The 20713-nt window shown below is 45.9% G+C and overlaps 1 protein-coding gene across 7 annotated transcripts in view; it reads right to left on the reverse strand.

Annotated features, from left to right (window-relative positions):
- Nucleotides 1–14652: 14652 nt before the first annotated feature.
- Nucleotides 14653–20713, reverse strand: part of POPDC2 (popeye domain cAMP effector 2) — a 37938-nt gene continuing 31877 nt past the window's right edge. For 5 of the 7 annotated variants that reach the window (XM_069946315.1, XM_069946312.1, XM_069946314.1 and 2 more), the window contains one exon: nt 15327–15413. Coding sequence is in view for 2 of the 7 variants with exons in the window: in XM_069946317.1 (XP_069802418.1) it covers nt 15328–15413 (86 nt within the window). In the remaining 5 variants the exon portion in view is untranslated. Of the gene's footprint in view, nt 15414–20713 lie in introns of all 7 variants that reach the window. The other 2 variants (XM_069946317.1, XM_069946316.1) reach the window with 2 other exon arrangements.

Here is a 20713-nt window from a genome sequence, read left to right on the forward strand (position 1 = left end):
CTAATAATGCCCTCCTCTGTAGCCAATGCAGTATTAGCTCCCTTAACAGTATCCCTTATTACTGCCCCATACAGAAGTTACCCCATAATAGTGCCCCTGCTCAGTAGTTATCCAATAGTGCCCCGTACAGCGCCCAATATAGTAGCTAACTCCTCCCAGTAATGCCTCATATTCTAGTTTCCCCCGCCCTCAATAGTGCCACCCATAGTAGCCATTCCCAAATAGTGTCCCATATAGTATCTATTGCCCCATAGTGCCCCATATAGTATCCAATCCCTCACATAGGGCCCCGTATTATATCCAATCGCCCGATAATGTCCCATATAGTAGCCAATCCCCCAATAGTGACCTATGTTGTAGCCAATTCCCCAATAATGTCCCGTATAGTATCCAATCCCCCCAATAGTGACCTATGTTGTAGCCAATCCTCCAATAATGTCCCGCATAGTATCCAATCCCCCAATTATGTCCCATATAGTATTAAATCCCAATAGTTCCCTCATAGTAGCCAATCCCCCAATAATATTATTGCCCCATATAGTGGCCAATCCACCCCCCCCCAATAGTCCCCCATATAGTAGTCACCCAATAGTAGTATTGCCCCATATAGTGGCCAATCCAACCCCCCCTCCCCAATTGTCCTCCATATAGTAGCCAATCCCACAATCGTATTATTGCCCCATATAGTGGCCAATCCACCCCCCCAATAGTCCCCTATATAGTAGTCACCGAATAGTATTATTGCCTTATATACTGGCCAATAGTCCCCCATATAGTAGCCATTTCCCCCAATAGAATTATTGCCCCATATAGTAGCCGATTACCCCCAAAAGTATCAGTGCCCCATATAATAGTCAATCCCACCCCCCATAGTATTAGTGCCCAATATAGCAGTCAATCCCCCTCCCCCCAATAGTGCCCCATATAGTAGCCATCATTGCCGCCCCACCCCCACAGTATGCAGTGCAGTGCCCCCACCAGAAAAATAACAAAACAGTAAATCACCTGTAACCCGATCCTCAGCAGCCCCTCTCCTGGCAGTCGTCTCCTCTGCCATCTTCCTCTGCACGTGTCCTCCTCGGTCTCTCTCCGCTGTCATCTTCCGGCGCAGGCAGAGAGGTACAGACACTCTGTCCTTCCCTGGAGGTCCCGGCAGCCTCTATCGTTTATCTGTGTCTGTGCCACACACACGTGGGTGAATGATAGAGGCTGCCGGGACCTCCAGGGAAGGACAGAGTGTCTGTACCTCTCTGCCTGCGCTGGAAGATGACAGCGGAGACCAAGGAGGACACGCGCAGAAGAGAAGGCTGCCGGGAGAGGAGCCGTGCTGCAGGGTGGCATAGTGTATGGCAGCCGGCGGCCCTCAGCAGCCAATTAGTGACCGGCGGGGGCAGGCCGTGTGGCTGCCAGGTAATCTAGGGACAACATTTTATCCATACACACTCATACAGGAGGAGGATAATAAGTATATAATACACTGCTGTATACCTACACAGAATGGAGAGATATACACACTCATACAGGAGGAGGATAATAAGTATATAATAACACTGCTGTATACCTACACAGAATGGAGAGATATATACACACACATACAGGAGGATAATAAGTATATAATACACTGATGTATACCTACACAGAATGGAGAGATATACACACACTTATACAGGAGGATAATAAGTATATAATACACTGCTGTATACCTACACAGAATGGAGAGATATACACACTCATACAGGAGGATAATAAGTATATAATACACTGCTGTATACCTACACAGAATGGAGAGATATACACACTCATACAGGAGGAGGATAATAAGTATATAATACACTGCTGTATACCTACACAGAATGGAGAGATATATACACACACATACAGGAGGATAATAAGTATATAATACACTGCTGTATACCTACACAGAATGGAGAGATATACACACTCATACAGGAGGATAATAAGTATATAATACACTGCTGTATACCTACACAGTATGGAGAGATATATACACACTCATACAGGAGGATAATAATTATATAATACACTGCTGTATACCTACACAGAATGGAGAGATATATACACACTCATACAGGAGGATAATAAGTATATAATACACTGCTGTATACCTACACAGAATGGAGATATATACACACTCATACAGGAGGAGGATAATAAGTATATAATACACTGCTGTATACCTAGACAGAATGGGGAGATATATACACACTCATACAGGAGGATAATAAGTATATAATACACTGCTGTATACCTAGACAGAATGGGGAGATATATACACACTCATACAGGAGGATAATAAGTATATAATACACTGCTGTATACCTACACAGAATGGAGAGATATATACACACTCATACAGGAGGATAATAAGTATATAATACACTGCTGTATACCTACACAGAGTGGGGAGATATATACACTCATACAGGAGGAGGATAATAAGTATATAATACACTGCTGTATACCTAGACAGAATGGGGAGATATATACACACTCATACAGGAGGATAATAAGTATATAATACACTGCTGTATACCTACACAGAAAGGAGAGATATATACACACTCATACAGGGGGGGGGATAATAAGTATATAATACACTGCTGTATACCTACACAGAATGGGGAGATATATACACACTCATACAGGAGGATAATAAGTATATAATACACTGCTGTATACCTACACAGAATGGAGAGATATATACACACTCATACAGGAGGATAATAAGTATATAATACACTGCTGTATACCTACACAGAGGGGAGAGATATATACACACTCATACAGGAGGATAATAAGTATATAATACACTGCTGTATACCTACACAGAGGGGAGAGATATATACACACTCATACAGGAGGATAATAAGTATATAATACACTGCTGTATACCTACACAGAGGGGAGAGATATTATCCTCCTGTATGAGTGTGTATATATCTCTCCCCTCTGTGTAGGTATACAGCAGTGTATTATATACTTATTATCCTCCTGTATGAGTGTGTATACCTACACAGAGGGGAGAGATATATACACACTCATACAGGAGGATAATAATTATATAATACACTGCTGTATACCTACACAGAATGGAGAGATATATACACACTCATACAGGGGGATAATAAGTATATAATACACTGCTGTACAGGGCCGGCTCCAGGTTTTTGTGGGCCCTTGGGCGACAGAGCCTCGGCGGGCCCCTTTTAGGAGCAAATGATGGAGAGACAGGCAAGGAAAGATTTGCAGCAAAAGAAACATGCGGCTGCTGAATATCTTTCTCCTCCTGATCTCTGTGGTAGTCAGGACTCTGGAGGAGTCAGACCCAGTCACAGGATTTTTATATATATCATGCTGGTGCTGCTAGTTCTCCTGTATACAGCTCCTGCTGTGTGTGTGTGTGTGTGTGTGTGTGTGTGTGTGTGTGTGTGGTGTGTATATGCATACACACACACACACACACACACACACACACAGAGCAGGAGCTGTATACAGGAGAACTAGCAGCACCAGCATGATATATTATATGAACATGGTGAGACCTCTAGTTCTCCTATATACAGGCCCCTGCAGTGATATACAGTGTATGTATATATATATATATATATATATATATATATATACACACACACACACTGAATATCACTGCAGGACCTGTATATAGGAGAACTAGAGGTCTCACCATGTTCGAGAGAGAGAGAGATACAGATATCTAGTTGTTTTGTGTATAGAGGTCCTGCTGTAATATATATATATATATATATATATATATATATATATATATCCTGCTGTAATAGATATAGATATATTACAGCAGGACCTCTATACACAAAACAAGTAGAAGAACCAGCACACACAGAACACTTAGTTTGCAGAGCCTACCGTGCTGCCCTCTATCAGGTCATGTGTCCGATCACATGACCCGTGACATCATCAAAGGTCCTTCACACTCAAAGGTCCTTTCCTACTCGGCTGTAGGGAAGATTTGTGAAGGAAGACAGGTGCCCGGGGACCCCAGTATGTATCGGTGGGCCCCTAACTGTCACATGTGGCCTCTAGGGGCCCAGTCCCCTTTGTTACTACACTTTTTTTTCTTTTTTTACTAACAAAAAAATGTAGTAACAAACGGGACTGGGCCCCTAGAGGAGCTGTGGGCCCCGGCATTTGCCCTACTTAGCCGGGTGCTGACGCCGGCCCTGCTGCTGTATACCTACACAGAATGGAGAGATATATACACACTCATACAGGAGGATAAGTATATAATATACTGCTGTATACCTTGTAGGGATCTTCCCGGGGGATGGTGTGTTTGGACACAGTTCACAGCAGACTTGGCTTTGTAAAATAACAGCTTGGCGTTTATTTGCAGCATAAACAGTCCAGAAAACAGAAATACAGCAGCACCGTGCTTTAAAAACAAACAAAAGGTCCTGCCCGTCTGGGCACTTACTAACCAACAGGTCACCTCTCTGACACTTGGATAAGCGGTATCGCACGGTGTGAATAAGCCCCAGCAGCGGCAGTATTCCCAGCTCCCAGCAAACACAGCATGCAGGCCGATCACTCCTGGCAGAGAGCAAACACTGGATCCTCTGCAGGGCTTTTACCTTGTCAGGCCGATTAGGGTCAGAGACACCTGACCCCAAAACCTGACCTGGATCGGGGGGAGGGAATGGTAAGTCCCACTACCAAAACCTACCTGCCATTGTAACATCCAGGCCCGGCAATAATAATTGCTGAGCAGCATAACACTGCTGAGCACAGATCCCTCCTGGACTTACCATCTCACCGTGTGTAGTAGCCTGGGTGAGATGTACACCCCCTCGAGCACTTCTCCCGTGACATGTCCACATATCCCCCCCCCTCTTCTTCAGACCGGAGGGCTGAGCATTTTGTCCCCACAGACAGTGTACCCTTGATAGGGCGTCAGCATTTGCCTGTAACTTTCCTGGCCTGTGTTCCACCATGAAATTAAAGTTTTGTAGGGACAGAAACCACCTAGTCACCCTCGCATTTTTCTCCTTGTTAACCTTCATCCATGTTAGGGGGGCATGGTCTGTCACTAACTTGAACTTCCTGCCTAGTAAGTAATACCTCAGGGATTCTAGGGCCCATTTCACTGCCAGACACTCGCTCCACAATGGCGTAGTTTTTCTCGGCCGGGGATAGCTTCCTGCTTAAGTACATCACCGGGTGCTCCTCGCCATTCACGACCTGCGAGAGGACGGCACCTAACCCTGTGTTAGAGGCGTCTGTTTGTACTAGAAACGCTCACCTAAAGTCAGGGGTAACTAGCACAGGTTGTTGACACAAGGCAGATTTAAGGCTTTGAAAAGCCTTCTCAGCCTCGGGAGTCCATGTCACCATTGCTGACTTCGCACCCTTTGTCAGGTCAGTTAGTGGGGCTGCAACTGAGGCGAAATTCGGCACAAACCTTCGGTAATAGCCGGTAATACCCAGGAAAGCTCTGACCTGTTTCTTTGTGAGGGGTTGAGGCCAATTCTGTATTGCCTCAATTTTATTTAGTTGTGGTTTCACTAACCCCCTCCCAATAATGTAGCCCAAGTATTTGGCCTCCTCTAAGGCTAGTGCACACTTCTCTGCATTGATGGTTAACCCTGCATCGCTTATGGCATCTAACACCGCCTGGACCTTACAGAGGTGACTTTCCCAATCCGGGCTAAAAATGACCACATCATCGAGGTAGGCAGCGGAGTAATCACCATGTGGTCGCAGGATCAAGTCCATCAACCTCTGAAAAGTGGCAGGGGCTCCATGTAACCCGAATGGCATCACTACATATTGGAAGAGTCCATCAGGGGTGGAGAATGCAGTCTTCTCTCTAGCCTCAGGAGTGAGTGGGATCTGCCAGTAGCCTTTTGTGAGATCGAGGGTAGTTATGTACCTGGCATTACCCATCCTTTCTATTAACTCATCCACCCTGGGCATGGGGTAGGCATCGAACTTGGAGATCTCATTTAACTTTCTAAAGTCATTACAGAACCTCCAAGTTCCATTGGGCTTTGGGATTAGCACAATCTGGCTGGACCACTCGCTCTGGGAAACCTCAATGACTCCTAGGCCAAGCATCCGTTTTACCTCGGATGATACCGCCTCCCTACATGCTTCTGGTATCCTATAGGGCTTAAGGTTGACTCTGCTTCTAGGCTCAGTTTTAATATGATGACTAATGAGATGCGTACGCCCTGGTAGGTCAGAAAACTTGTCTTTATTTTTCTGCAAGAACTCCTTAGCTTCCTGCTTCTGGGATACTGATAGGGTGTCACCAATCCTGACCGGAGGGATTGGTGGTGACCGATGACCAACAGGATTTGTCGCCACCAAGGATTCCCTGTCTTTCCAGGGCTTGATCAAGTTTATGTGATAAACTTGGAAAGGCTTCCTTCTACCTGGTTGGTGTATCTTGTAGTTGACCTCACTGACCTTCTCTACAATTTCATAGGGACCTTGCCACTTCGCCAAGAATTTACTTTCTACCGTGGGAACAAGTATGAGGACCCGGTCACCTGGGCTGAATGTCCTGATTCTTGCAGAACGATTGTAAATTCTGCTTTGGCCCTCTTGCGCCCTCTGGAGGTGTTCCCTTACTAGGGGCATTACAGTGGCTATACGGTCCTGCATCTGTGCTACATGCTCTATAACACTCTTGTATGGGGTGGACTCACTTTCCCAGGTCTCTTTTGCTATATCCAGCAAACCCCTCGGGTGACGACCATAGACTAATTCGAAGGGAGAGAACCCTGTGGATGCTTGGGGTACTTCCCTAATAGCAAACATCAGGTAAGGTAGTAAGTGATCCCAATCACGACCATCCTTTTCCACCACTTTCTTCAACATATGTTTCAGGGTTTTATTAAACCTCTCCACTAACCCGTCTGTCTGGGGATGATATACAGAGGTACGTAGGTGTGAGATTTTAAACAGTTTGCATAGCTCTTTCATCACCTTTGACACAAATGGGGTACCTTGGTCAGTCAAGATTTCCTTGGGGATCCCCACCCTGGAAAACATATAAAACAATTCATGTGCAATTGTCTTAGACGCAGTGTTTCTTAGGGGTACAGCCTCAGGATAGCGGGTCGCGTAGTCTAATACAACTAGAATGTACTGGTGACCACTAGCCGACTTTACGATGGGACCCACTAAGTCCATTGCGATCCGGTCAAAAGGTTCCTCTATGATGGGGGGCGAAACCAAAGGACTGCAGAAATGCGACACTGGGGCGCTAAGCTGACATGTGGGGCACGACTCCCAGTATTTTTTTATGTCAGCATAAATCGCAGGCCAATAAAACCTCTGGAGGACTCTCTCCTACGTTTTATCTGTCCCCAAGTGGCCCCCAAGGACATGATTATGGGCCATGTCGAGTACCTGACGCCGGTACGACTTAGGCACCAGAAGCTGTTCCACAACCTCATCATTAATCTTAGTGACTCTATAGAAGAGATCATTAGTCATAGAAAAATGTGGAAATCTTTCTCAGCATCTGGTTCCTGAGGTCCCATTCATAACAGTGACCTGCTCTCTAGCATTTTTGAGAGTGGGGTCCTGTAATTGTGCAGTACCAAAATTATCCCTAGACACCTCTAAGTCTGGAACATTCTGCGCAGTGGGAGGAGCCTCTTCCTCACCAGCCAGGACCTGCAAAGGAAAAGCATCATATTCATCCTGTACATTTTTATCATTTACCGTGGGTAATGCCATAGACTTAGGGGTCTCCTCACTCCTTTCAGGGGATTGTTGTTTTCCCCATAGAGCCCAGAACAGTGGAAAATCACGCCCCAATATCACATTATGCATAAGGTTTTTAACCACAACCACTTCATACTGTACAGCGCCTAGTTCAGTCCCGACATTGGCCAGTACTATAGGGTAAACCTTTGTATCACCATGTATGCATACCACACTCATATGTCTTTTTGGCACAAAGTCCCCAGTCACCAGGCTGGCATGCACCAAGGTGACAAGGCTTCCTGAGTCCAGCAACGCCTTAACAGGGAAGTCATTGACCGTAATGTTGCAGACTTGCGGTTCAGTCTCTAGTTCAGTGACCGCAACAAAAGACGGTTCCGCAAATAGTGACTGACGCCGGCTAGCGTCACACTCCATGGGCTCATGGGTAAGAGGGCAATGGGCAGAGATATGTCCCGTCTCATGGCATCTCCAGCACTGGATAGGGCCTGGTCTCCTTGGCAGGGAGTCCTTTTTAGAGCCACTTAGCCACCGGGGACCATCACCAGTCTTTTGCCCTTGAGACACCGCCTGAGCGCTCTTCCCTCTATCAGCACCCCTCCACACTCCCCCAATAGATGGAAGTCTCTTACCAGCTGAAGGCACAGGTCTGGCACTCCGGGGAGGTGAAGGTGCTGCAGAAACATCACGGAGGTAGTCCTCGGTCGCCTGGAACCTCTCCACAAGGTTGACAAGTTCGTCGGCACTCCTAGGGTCGCCTTGTCCCACCCAGCGTTGTAGATCAGCAGGAAGGGCACGGAGGTAGCGATCCATCACGACCCTCTCTAGGATCTGGGCAGGAGTAGAGGTGTCTGGCTCCAACCACTTTCTTGCCAAATGGATCAGGTCATACATCTGGGACCTCGCTGACTTGTCCAGACTGTAGCTCCAGTTGCGGACTCTCCCGGCACGGACAGCAGCAGTAACTCCTATTCGGGCGAGTATCTCTTAGCCGAGGATAGTCCTTGACCTCTTGCTCACTGAGGTCATAGTAGGCCTTTTGAGGTTCACCTGTTAAATAGGGAGCAATGACTTCTGCCCACTCAGTGGATGGTAACTTTTCTCGGTCAGCCACCCGCTCAAAGACAGTTAAGTAGGCCTCAATATCGTCATCAGCAGTCATCTTTTGCAGTGCTCGCTGCACGGCTCTTCTCACAGACAAAGTCTCTGGAGCAGCTGCGGCCGCTGGCTGTGGATTAGCACCTGCAGACGCCTCCTGCTTCGCTATCAGGTGCTCAATGAGTCTCTGTTGTTGAGCCATTGCTTGCTCATGGCGCAGGTTAGCGGCTGTCAGAGCCTGTACATGGCGCAGGTTAGCGGCTGTCAGAGCCTGTTCATGGCGCAGGTAGCCAAGTTGATGCACACTGTTGCCCCTAGCAACCGTTTTGCCCGCTCTGCAGCACCAATTGTAGGGATCTTCCCGGGGGATGGTGTGTTTGGACACAGTTCACAGCAGACTTGGCTTTGTAAAATAACAGCTTGGCGTTTATTTGCAGCATAAACAGTCCAGAAAACATAAATACAGCAACACCGCGCTTTAAAAACAAACAAAAGGTCCTGCCCGTCTGGGCACTTACTAACATACAGGTCACCTATCTGACACTTCGATAAGCGGTATCGCACGGTGTGAATAAGCCCCAGCAGCGGCAGTATTCCCAGCTCCCAGCAAACACAGCATGCAGGCCGATCACTCCTAGCAGAGAGCTAACTGGATCCTCTGCACGGCTTTTATCTTGTCAGGCTGATTAGGGTCAGAGACACCTGACCCCAAAACCTGACCTGGATCGGGGGGAGGGAATGGCAAGTCCCACTACCAAAACCTACCTGCCATTGTAACATCCAGGCCCAGCAATAATAATAGCTCAGCAGCATAACACTGCTGAACACAGATCCCTCCTGGACTCACCATCTCACGCTACGTATTAACCTGGGTGAGATGTACACCCCCTCGAGCACTTCACCTGTGACATGTCCACAACCTACACAGAATGGGGATATATACATACTCATGCAGGAGGATAATAAGTATGTAATACACTGCTGTATACCTACACAGTATGGAGAGATATATACACACTCATACAGGAGGATAATAAGTATATAATACCCTGCTGTATACCTACACAGAATGGGGGATATATACACACTCATACAGGGGGGTAATAAGTATATAATACCCTGCTGTATACCTACACAGAATGGAGAGATATACACACACTCATATTGGAGTATAATAAGTATATAATACACTGCTGTATACCTACACAGAATGGAGAGATATATACACACTCATACTGGAGTATAATAAGTATATAATACATTGCTGCATACCTACACAGAATGGAGATATATACACACTCATACAAGGGGATAATAAGTATATAATACACTGCTGTATACCTACACAGAATGGAGAGATATATACACACTCATAAAAGAGGATAATAAGTATATAATACACTGCTGTATACCTACACAGAATGGAGATATATATACACACTCATACAGGAGGATAAGTATATAATACACTGCTGTATACCTACACAGAATGGGGAGATATATACACTCATACAGGAGGATAATAAGTATATAATACACTGCTGTATACCTACACAGAATGGAGAGATATATACACAGTCATACAGGGGGATATTAAGTATATAATACACTGCTGTATACCTACACAGAATGGAGAGATATATACACACTCATACAGGAGGAGGATAATAAGTATATAATACACTGATGTATACCTACACAGAATGGAGAGATATATACACACTCATACAGGGGGATAATAAGTATATAATACACTGCTGTATACCTACACAGAATGGACAGATGCAGTGTCCCAGAACAGCCCTCTTATCCTCACACTTTTACTATGATCAGTTCTGTTATGGAAAGTTGTGGTCCACTGCAAACTGCGTGTATTGTGTCACCCCTCTGCATTATTCAGGTCTGCTATTCTATTCATTTTCTTGTATGTATATTCAGGTATCAGTGCCTAATGGTATTATGTCGCCCCCCATTGTTCAAGTATGGTACTTCTCATCTATATTTCTCTGTATATGCCTAATGGTGTGATGATGCAATGGCTGGATGTCACGTGACTGTGCCCTGCTTCCATGGTAACTCCAATGGTCATCGAGCTTTAACTGGGGAATACCATGTGACTTCCTCTCTGCCTTAGTCTTGGTCTACACCTTCAGGGGACAAGTTCTGTGTCTGTTCTCTCTCCCCTGTCAAGAGAGAGAGGCCTGCGTGTGCTCTGCTGCTCCAGTCCTCTGGCTGTGTTCCTCAAGTCTCAAGATTCTCATCTAGGTGTCCATTCTTCAGTCATTCCTCTCATCATCATCTTCTCTAATCAACAGCAAGTATTTCATTCAAGTCTCATTCCACCCAGCATCTCATCTTCAGTGTCACTACTACTCCCATCATTCAGCACGCTACTCTCACAGCCTATTGCAGCATCACCCATTACTCTGCCTTATTCAAGTTTGCCTTATTCCCTGTTGCATCCGGAGAGACTGTTGCTACTAGTTACCACCGTTACAATAAATATACAACTACCGTTGTTTCTGAACCTTGGCATTGGTGTGATAATTGGTGCCCTGACTAAGGACAACGAGGAATCGCATGCCCAGTATTCCCGCATGGTCAGGAGCCCGGTTTCCAGCTGTTTCACCCTCGTGCCTTCACCGTGACAACCCTATACCCTACAGCTTCCCCGGTTCCTACCCGTTAGCACCATCTACACTGCAGAGTGGCCCCTAGGGGCCAGGGCATCACATTTGGCGTCACGAACAGGATCTCATCTACTTTGTGCCGACTACCAGTATTCTCAAGGTGCACTATCGATCCCCAGAAAGACTTTGCCATATCGCCATGGGGGTAATCGAGGCGCTCAGGGCCCTATACGGTACACAAGATGGCCGCCGTCTTCTTCAATTTCTAACTGCGCCATACCCCGGGCGGGAGGGGGTTAACCGCCATGCTGCCAAAGCGCGGGAATCGCTCCTGATTGGTTGCCTGCGCCAGATGACGTCACTGTTGCTGGGCAGGCTACTGGGCCGGAACTTCAGCCTCTGCGCTCTGCCTCCTCCCAGGTCCTCAAGACCACGCCAGTGCGCAGCAAGATGGCGTCCTGTGAGGAGTGCAACTCCACAGCTGCCGTACTTCCTCTACCGGAGCTTCCTACGATTCTGCCAGAACTCGATCCAGCCTGCTTGCTAGCCCCGCTGCCCTCGGACAGTGACAGCAGCTGGGGTTCGGTCCGGTACGGAGACGAGCATCCAAGCCGGGCCTCCACACCAAGCTCCCCTGACAGAGGTGAGGAGACTTCTTCTGGTCTCAGCGGTGCCTCCAGCCCTGAGCATTCCGGCTCCTCCCGCTACACCTTCTCCACTGGACCATCGCTTTCTTCCGACGATGACCGGATCGTAGACGGGTCCTTGACAGTGCCTCCAGACTCGGAGCTCGGGGGTAAGACTTTCTCTAAAGGCCCCATCTCCCCGGGCCTGTGGCGACCCCCTGACCGGGATTCTCCACCTCTCCCGTGATGGGTATTTGGCCGGGAGCCGAGGGTCATGCAGTTGGTGGACGAGATCCAGCGGGCTCTTGCTCTTTTACCCCCTGCCCCTAAAGCTGCGCCCGCTATGGCTACCACGGCGCCTGCAGCAGCTACCACTGCCCGGCAGCTCACAGCAGCTCCTACTGCCAGTGATATTTTTCTTACCCAACCCGGCCTAGCGCCGGAACCACCTCCATCTGTGCCTTATCCAGATTATGCTTCGCTGTGGAGTCACCCATATACCCCTATCTGGAATCTCATGCTGCATCTGAGCGGTTGTTCATCCGCAAGCTGGAAAAACCTCGACCCTGTGCTGCCCCCCTAGAAAGGAGGAGAGGAACCGTGACCAAATTTGACAAGCGAAGGGGGTACGGCCTGGTCATGGATTCGTACACTGGGTTACTGGTGCTGGTGAACAGACGAGCTGTAATGTGGGACTACCAACCCGCCTATCTCAATAACCTTGTTCGTTACCCGGCCTAAGAAAACTGGAACGAAGATTGGCAGGATTTTAAACCGTTGGGTTCTATCACTGCTGCTTCCAGGGCTCCAGGTTCAGCTACCACCGCAACCTGCTCTACTGCTCCTGCTGCTGTGGCTAAAGCCGCTTGCTCCACTACTACGGTCACTTACCATGTGGCGCCAATCATCTCTCCCGTCACCACAGTGAACCCTAGCGTTGTAGTTACCACCGCGTCTGCGGACGCCTCTGCTCTAGTGTCCCCACGCTTCTATTATCCATGGGAGCAGAAAAAGCAGAGGAAGGAGAAGGAGCCTAATGAGGTTCCTCCCGCCTCTTCACAATAATCCGCTACAGAGACCAAAGTCCTTAAACTGTTCCTGTTTTGTTTGTTGTTCTTGTATGATTAAGAAGTTCTTTGCAACGTTCAAGGTTCGTACCTGGTCCTCCTGACCAAGAACTTTGTCTATTACCCAGCTATGTGCTGATGGACACTCAAATTATTGTATTGTTCTCTAGTGCCTGTCCCAGAGCCTTTACATGGACAATGGTCTAATTGACTAAAGAGAGAGGGGGATAATAAGTATATAATACACTGCTGTATACCTACACAGAATGGAGAGATATATACACACTCATACGGGGGGGGGGGGGGGGGGGGGGGGGGGGGGGGAATAAGTATATAATACACTGCTGTATACCTACACAGAATGGAGAGATATATACACACATACAGGAGGATAATAAGTATATAATACACTGCTGTATACCTACACAGAATGGAGAGATATATACACACTCATACAGGAGGATAATAAGTATATAATACACTGCTGTATACCTACACAGAATGGAGAGATGTACACACATACAGGAGGATAATAAGTATATAATACACTGCTGTATACCTACACAGAATGGAGAGAAATATACACACTCATACAGGGGGGGGGGATAATACGTATATAATACACTGCTGTATACCTACACAGAATGGAGAGATATATACACACTCATACAGGAGGATAATAAGTATATAATACACTGCTGTATACCTACACAGAGGGGAGAGATATATACACACTCATACAGGAGGATAATAAGTATATATTACACTGCTGTATACCTACACAGAATGGAGAGAAATATACACACTCATACAGGGGGGGGGGGGGGATAATAAGTATATAATACACTGCTGTATACCTACACAGAATGGAGAGATATATACACACTCATACAGGAGGAGGATAATAAGTATATATTACACTGCTGTATACCTACACAGAATGGAGAGAAATATACACACTCATACAGGGGGGGGATAATAAGTATATAATACACTGCTGTATACCTACACAGAATGGAGAGAAATATACACACTCATACAGGGGGGGGGATAATAAGTATATAATACACTGCTGTATACCTACACAGAATGGAGAGAGATATACACACTCATACAGGAGGAGGATAATAAGTATATATTACACTGCTGTATACCTACACAGAATGGAGAGATATATACACACTCATACAGGAGGATAATAAGTATATAATACACTGCTGTATACCTACACAGAATGGAGAGATATATACACACTCATACTGGAGTCTGGTCTTAAGTTACGATGAACCAGAATTGTATGTTGAACATATTGGGGGACATTTATCAAACTGTTGGAAAGTAGAATTGTCTTACTTGTCCCCAGCAACCAATCAGATTCCACCTTTCATTTTCCAAGGAATGAACAGTGAAATCTGTGGTCTGGAGCTCACAGAGCATTGTCTACACTGGATACAGCTGAGAGCAGGACTAGCTATGTACAATGTATCAGTCTGGAGCTCACAGAGCATTGTTTACACTGGATACAGCTGAGAGCAGGACTAGCTATGTACAATGTATCAGTCTGGAGCTCACAGAGCATTGTCTACACTGGAAACAGCTGAGAGCAGGACTAGCTATGTACAATGTATCAGTCTGGAGCTCACAGAGCATGGTCTACATCTGTAGCAGACCCTCAGCTGTGAGATGCAATCGTTTTCTATGGGTCCCCATTCTCTCACACTGAGGACTCAGACTTTGTACTTTTTATATAATATTTCTGTGCATTTTAGATAGACCCAGTGTTTTTTTTATTATTTGATTACAGTTTATTCTTGTTAAACATGTGACTTGTTATTTGCCTCTCTTCCTTATTCTTTGCTGCGATCCAGCAGGTCCCAGGGTCATGTGACCGGGGGGTGGGGGGTGACATGGTGGGTGGTGGTAGCAATAGATACAGGATGGGGGGGAAGGATTGTTACAGTGTATCCCCCGGTGACATGGTGCAGTCCACCTGCCTTCCCACATAGAAAACAATAAGGGGAGATGTCAGGTATCTGCAGGGGGCGCCCTCTCTCCATCCAGCAGGGGATACGGTGGTGACAGGAGCCATTGTCCATCTGTCCGTCCATGGTGGGTGCAGTCACACTAGCGTTCTGTGCTCACAGAGGGGGCGCGGGCTCCGCTGATTGCTCCCTAAAGTTCTGGAGTCTGAGTTGGGGCCAGAGGGGCCCGACCATGAGCCATGAGCCGGGGGTGACCCCTCTGCAGAACGTTGGGGGCTGAAAACAGAGAATAGAGAACACGTTATCATAGGGGGATCTGGGGTTCTAGACTGATGCTGAGCTAGAACCAACATGCACAGCTAGATGTTATGGAGGAGATGTAGATGTTATGGAGGAGACGTAGATGTAGATGTTATGGAGGAGCTGTAGGTGTAGATGTTATGGAGGAGATGTAGATGTAGATGTTATGGAGGAGATGTAGATGTAGATGTTATGGAGGAGCTGTAGATGTTATAGAGGAGATGTAGATGTAGATGTTATGGAGGAGATGTAGATGTTATGGAGGAGATGTAGATGTAGATGTTATGGAGGAGCTGTAGATGTAGGTGTAGATGTTATGGAGGAGCTGTAGGTGTAGATGTTATGGAGGAGCTGTAGGTGTAGATGTTATGGAGGAGCTGTAGATGTTATGGAGGAGCTGTAGATGTTATGGAGGAGATGTAGATGTAGATGTTATGGAGAAGCTGTAGATGTTATAGAGGAGATGTAGATGTAGATGTAGATGTTATGGAGGAGATGTAGATGTTATGGAGGAGCTGTAGCTGTAGATGTTATGGAGGAGATGTAGCTGTAGATGTTATGGAGGAGATGTAGATGTTATGGAGGAGCTGTAGCTGTAGATGTTATGGAGGAGATGTAGATGTAGATGTTATGGAGGAGATGTAGATGTAGATGTTATGGAGGAGCTGTAGATGTAGATGTAGATGTTATGGAGGAGATGTAGATGTTATGGAGGAGCTGTAGCTGTAGATGTTATGGAGGAGATGTAGCTGTAGATGTTATGGAGGAGCTGTAGATGTAGATGTTATGGAGGAGATGTAGATGTAGATGTTATGGAGGAGCTGTAGATGTAGATGTTATGGAGGAGATGTAGATGTAGATGTTATGGAGGAGATGTAGATGTTATGGAGGAGATGTAGATGTTATGGAGGAGATGTAGATGTAGATGTTATGGAGGAGATGTAGATGTTATGGAGGAGATGTAGATGTAATGGAAAAGCTGTAGATGTAGATGTTATGGAGAAGCTGTAGATGTTATAGAGGAGATGTAGGTGTAGATGTTATGGAGGAGCTGTAGCTGTAGATGTTATGGAGGAGCTGTAGATGTTATGGAGGAGATGTAGCTGTAGATGTTATGGAGGAGATGTAGATGTTATGGAGGAGCTGTAGATGTTATGGAGGAGATGTAGGTGTAGATGTTATGGAGGAGCTGTAGATGTTATGGAGGAGATGTAGGTGTAGATGTTATGGATGAGCTGTAGATGTAGATGTTATGGAGGAGCTGTAGATGTAGATGTTATGGAGGAGATGTAGATGTTATGGAGGAGATGTAGATGTTATGGAGGAGATGTAGATGTTATGGAGGAGATGTAGATGTTATGAAGGAGATGTAGATGTTATGGAGGAGCTGTAGATGTTATGGAGGAGCTGTAGATGTTATGGAGGAGCTGTAGATGTAGATGTTATGGAGGAGCTGTAGATGTTATGGAGGAGCTGTAGATGTAGATGTTATGGAGGAGCTGTAGATGTTATGGAGGAGCTGTAGATGTTATGGGGGAGATGTAGGTGTAGATGTTATGGAGGAGCTGTAGGTGTAGATGTAGATTTTATGGCGGAGATGTAGATGTTATGGAGGAGATGTAGGTGTAGATGTTATGGAGGAGATGTAGATGTAGATGTTATAGAGGAGATGTAGGTGTAGATGTTATGGAGGAGCTGTAGATGTTATGGAGGAGATGTAGATGTAGATGTTATGGAGGAGATGTAGATGTTATGGAGGAGCTGTAGATGTTATGGAGGAGCTGTAGATGTATATGTTATGGAGGAGATGTAGATGTTATGGAGGAGATGTAGATGTTATGGAGGAGATGTAGATTTTATGGAGGAGATGTAGATGTTATGGAGGAGCTGTAGATGTTATGGAGAATCTGGAGATGTAGATGTAATGGAGGAGATGTAGATGTTGATGTAATGTAGGAGATGTAGATGTTATGGAGGAGATGTAGGTGTAGATGTTATGGAGGAGCTGTAGATGTTATGGAGAAGCTGTAGATGTAGATGTTATGGAGGAGATGTAGATGTAGATGTTATGGAGAAGCTGTAGATGTTATAGAGGAGATGTAGATGTAGATGTAGATGTTATGGAGAAGCTGTAGATGTAGATGTTATGGAGGAGATGTAGATGTAGATGTTATGGAGGAGCTGTAGATGTAGATGTAGATGTTATGGAGGAGATGTAGATGTTATGGAGGAGCTGTAGATGTAGATGTTATGGAGGAGATGTAGATGTTATGGAGGAGCTGTAGATGTAGCTGTAGATGTTATGGAGGAGATGTAGCTGTAGATGTTATGGAGGAGCTGTAAATGTAGATGTTATGGAGGAGCTGTAGATGTTATGGAGGAGATGTAGATGTAATGGAAAAGCTGTAGATGTAGATGTTATGGAGGAGATGTAGATGTAGATGTTATGGAGGAGCTGTAGATGTAGATGTTATGGAGGAGATGTAGATGTTATGGAGGAGATGTAGATGTAATGGAAAAGCTGTAGATGTAGATGTTATGGAGGAGATGTAGATGTAGATGTTATGGAGAAGCTGTAGATGTTATAGAGGAGATGTAGGTGTAGATGTTATGGAGGAGCTGTAGCTGTAGATGTTATGGAGGAGCTGTAGATGTTATGGAGGAGATGTAGCTGTAGATGTTATGGAGGAGATGTAGATGTTATGGAGGAGCTGTAGATGTTATGGAGGAGATGTAGGTGTAGATGTTATGGAGGAGCTGTAGATGTTATGGAGGAGATGTAGGTGTAGATGTTATGGAGGAGCTGTAGATGTAGATGTTATGGAGGAGCTGTAGATGTAGATGTTATGGAGGAGATGTAGATGTTATGGAGGAGCTGTAGATGTTATGGAGGAGATGTAGGTGTAGATGTTATGGAGGAGCTGTAGATGTAGATGTTATGGAGGAGCTGTAGATGTAGATGTTATGGAGGAGATGTAGATGTTATGGAGGAGATGTAGATGTTATGGAGGAGATGTAGATGTTATGGAGGAGATGTAGATGTTATGGAGGAGATGTAGATGTTATGGAGGAGATGTAGATGTTATGGAGGAGATGTAGATGTAGATGTTATGGAGGAGCTGTAGATGTTATGGAGGAGCTGTAGATGTTATGGGGGAGATGTAGGTGTAGATGTTATGGAGGAGCTGTAGGTGTAGATGTAGATGTTATGGCGGAGATGTAGATGTTATGGAGGAGATGTAGGTGTAGATGTTATGGAGGAGATGTAGATGTTATAGAGGAGATGTAGGTGTAGATGTTATGGAGGAGCTGTAGATGTTATGGAGGAGATGTAGATGTAGATGTTATGGAGGAGATGTAGATGTTATGGAGGAGCTGTAGCTGTAGATGTTATGGAGGAGATGTAGATGTTATGGAGGAGCTGTAGATGTTATGGAGGAGCTGTAGATGTAGATGTTATGGAGGAGCTGTAGATGTATATGTTATGGAGGAGATGTAGATGTTATGGAGGAGATGTAGATGTTATGGAGGAGATGTAGATGTTATGGAGGAGATGTAGATTTTATGGAGGAGCTGTAGATGTTATGGAGGAGCTGTAGATGTTATGGAGAATCTGGAGATGTAGATGTAATGGAGGAGATGTAGATGTTGATGTAATGTAGGAGATGTAGATGTTATGGAGGAGATGTACACTCACCGGCCACTTTATTAGGTACACCTGTCCAACTGCACGTTACCACTTAATTTCTAATCAGCCAATCACAAGGCGGTAACTCAGTGCATTTAGGCATGTAGACATGGTCAAGACAATCTCCTGCAGTTCAAACCGAGCATCAGTATGGGGAAGAAAGGTCATTTGAGGGCCTTTGAACGTGGCATGGTTGTTGGTGCCAGAAGGGCTGTCTGAGTATTTCAGAAACTGCTGATCTACTGGGATTTTCACGCACAATCATCTCTAGGGTTTACAGAGAATGGTCCGAAAAAGAAAAAACATCCAGTGAGCGGCAGTTCTGTGGGCGGAAATGCCTTGTTGATGCCAGAGGTCAGAGGAGAATGGGCAGACTGGTTCCAGCTGATAGAAAGGCAACAGTGACTCAAATAGCCAACCGTTACAACCAAGGTAGGCAGAAGAGCATCTCTGAACGCACAGTACGTCCAACTTTGAGGCAGATGGGTTACAGCAGCAGAAGACCACACCGGGTGCCACTCCGCTCAGCTAAGAACAGGAAACTGAGGCTACAATTTGCACAAGCTCATCGAAATTGGACAGTAGAAGATTGGAAAAACGTTGCCTGGTCTGATGAGTCTCGATTTCTGCTGCGACATTCGGATGGTAGGGTCAGAATTTGGCGTCAACAACATGAAAGCATGGATCCATCCTGCCTTGTATCAACGGTTCAGGCTGGTGGTGGTGGTGTCATGGTGTGGGGAATATTTTCTTGGCACTCTTTGGGCCCCTTGGTACCAATTGAGCATGGTTGCAACGCCACAGCCTACCTGAGTATTGTTGCTGACCATGTCCATCCCTTTATGACCACAATGTACCCAACATCTGATGGCTACTTTCAGCAGGATAATGCGCCATGTCATAAAGCTAGAATCATCTCAGACTGGTTTCTTGAACATGACAATGAGGTCACTGTACTCAAATGGCCTCCACAGTCACCAGATCTCAATCCAATAGAGCATCTTTGGGATGTGGTGGAACGGGAGATTGGCATCATGGATGTGCAGCCGACAAATCTGCGGCAACTGTGTGATACCATCATGTCAATATGGACCAAAATCTCTGAGGAAGCTTCCAGCACCTTGTTGTATCTATGCCACCAAGAATTGAGGCAGTTCTGAAGGCAAAAGGGGGTCCAACCCGTTACTAGCATGGTGTACCTAATAAAGTGGCCGGTGAGTGTAGATGTTATGGAGGAGCTGTAGATGTTATGGAGGAGATGTAGATGTAGATGTAGATGTTATGGAGGAGCTGTAGATGTAGATGTTATAGAGGAGATGTAGATGTTATGGAGGAGCTGTAGATGTAGATGTTATAGAGGAGATGTAGATGTTATGGAGGAGCAGGAAATGTTATGGAGGAAATGTAGATGTAGATGTTATGGAGGAGATGTAGATGTTATGGAGGAGCTAGAGATGTAGATGTTATGGCGGAGATGTAGATGTAGACACTGGTGTAGCTACCACGGGGGCAGGGTACGTCGTTGCTATGGGGCCCGGGGGGGGGGGCCCGGGCCCCCGCGTTGAAACATGTGGCCTGCATGATTGCA

This window comes from Dendropsophus ebraccatus, chromosome 11, assembly GCF_027789765.1.
Source record: "Dendropsophus ebraccatus isolate aDenEbr1 chromosome 11, aDenEbr1.pat, whole genome shotgun sequence".
Lineage (NCBI taxonomy): Eukaryota > Metazoa > Chordata > Amphibia > Anura > Hylidae > Dendropsophus > Dendropsophus ebraccatus.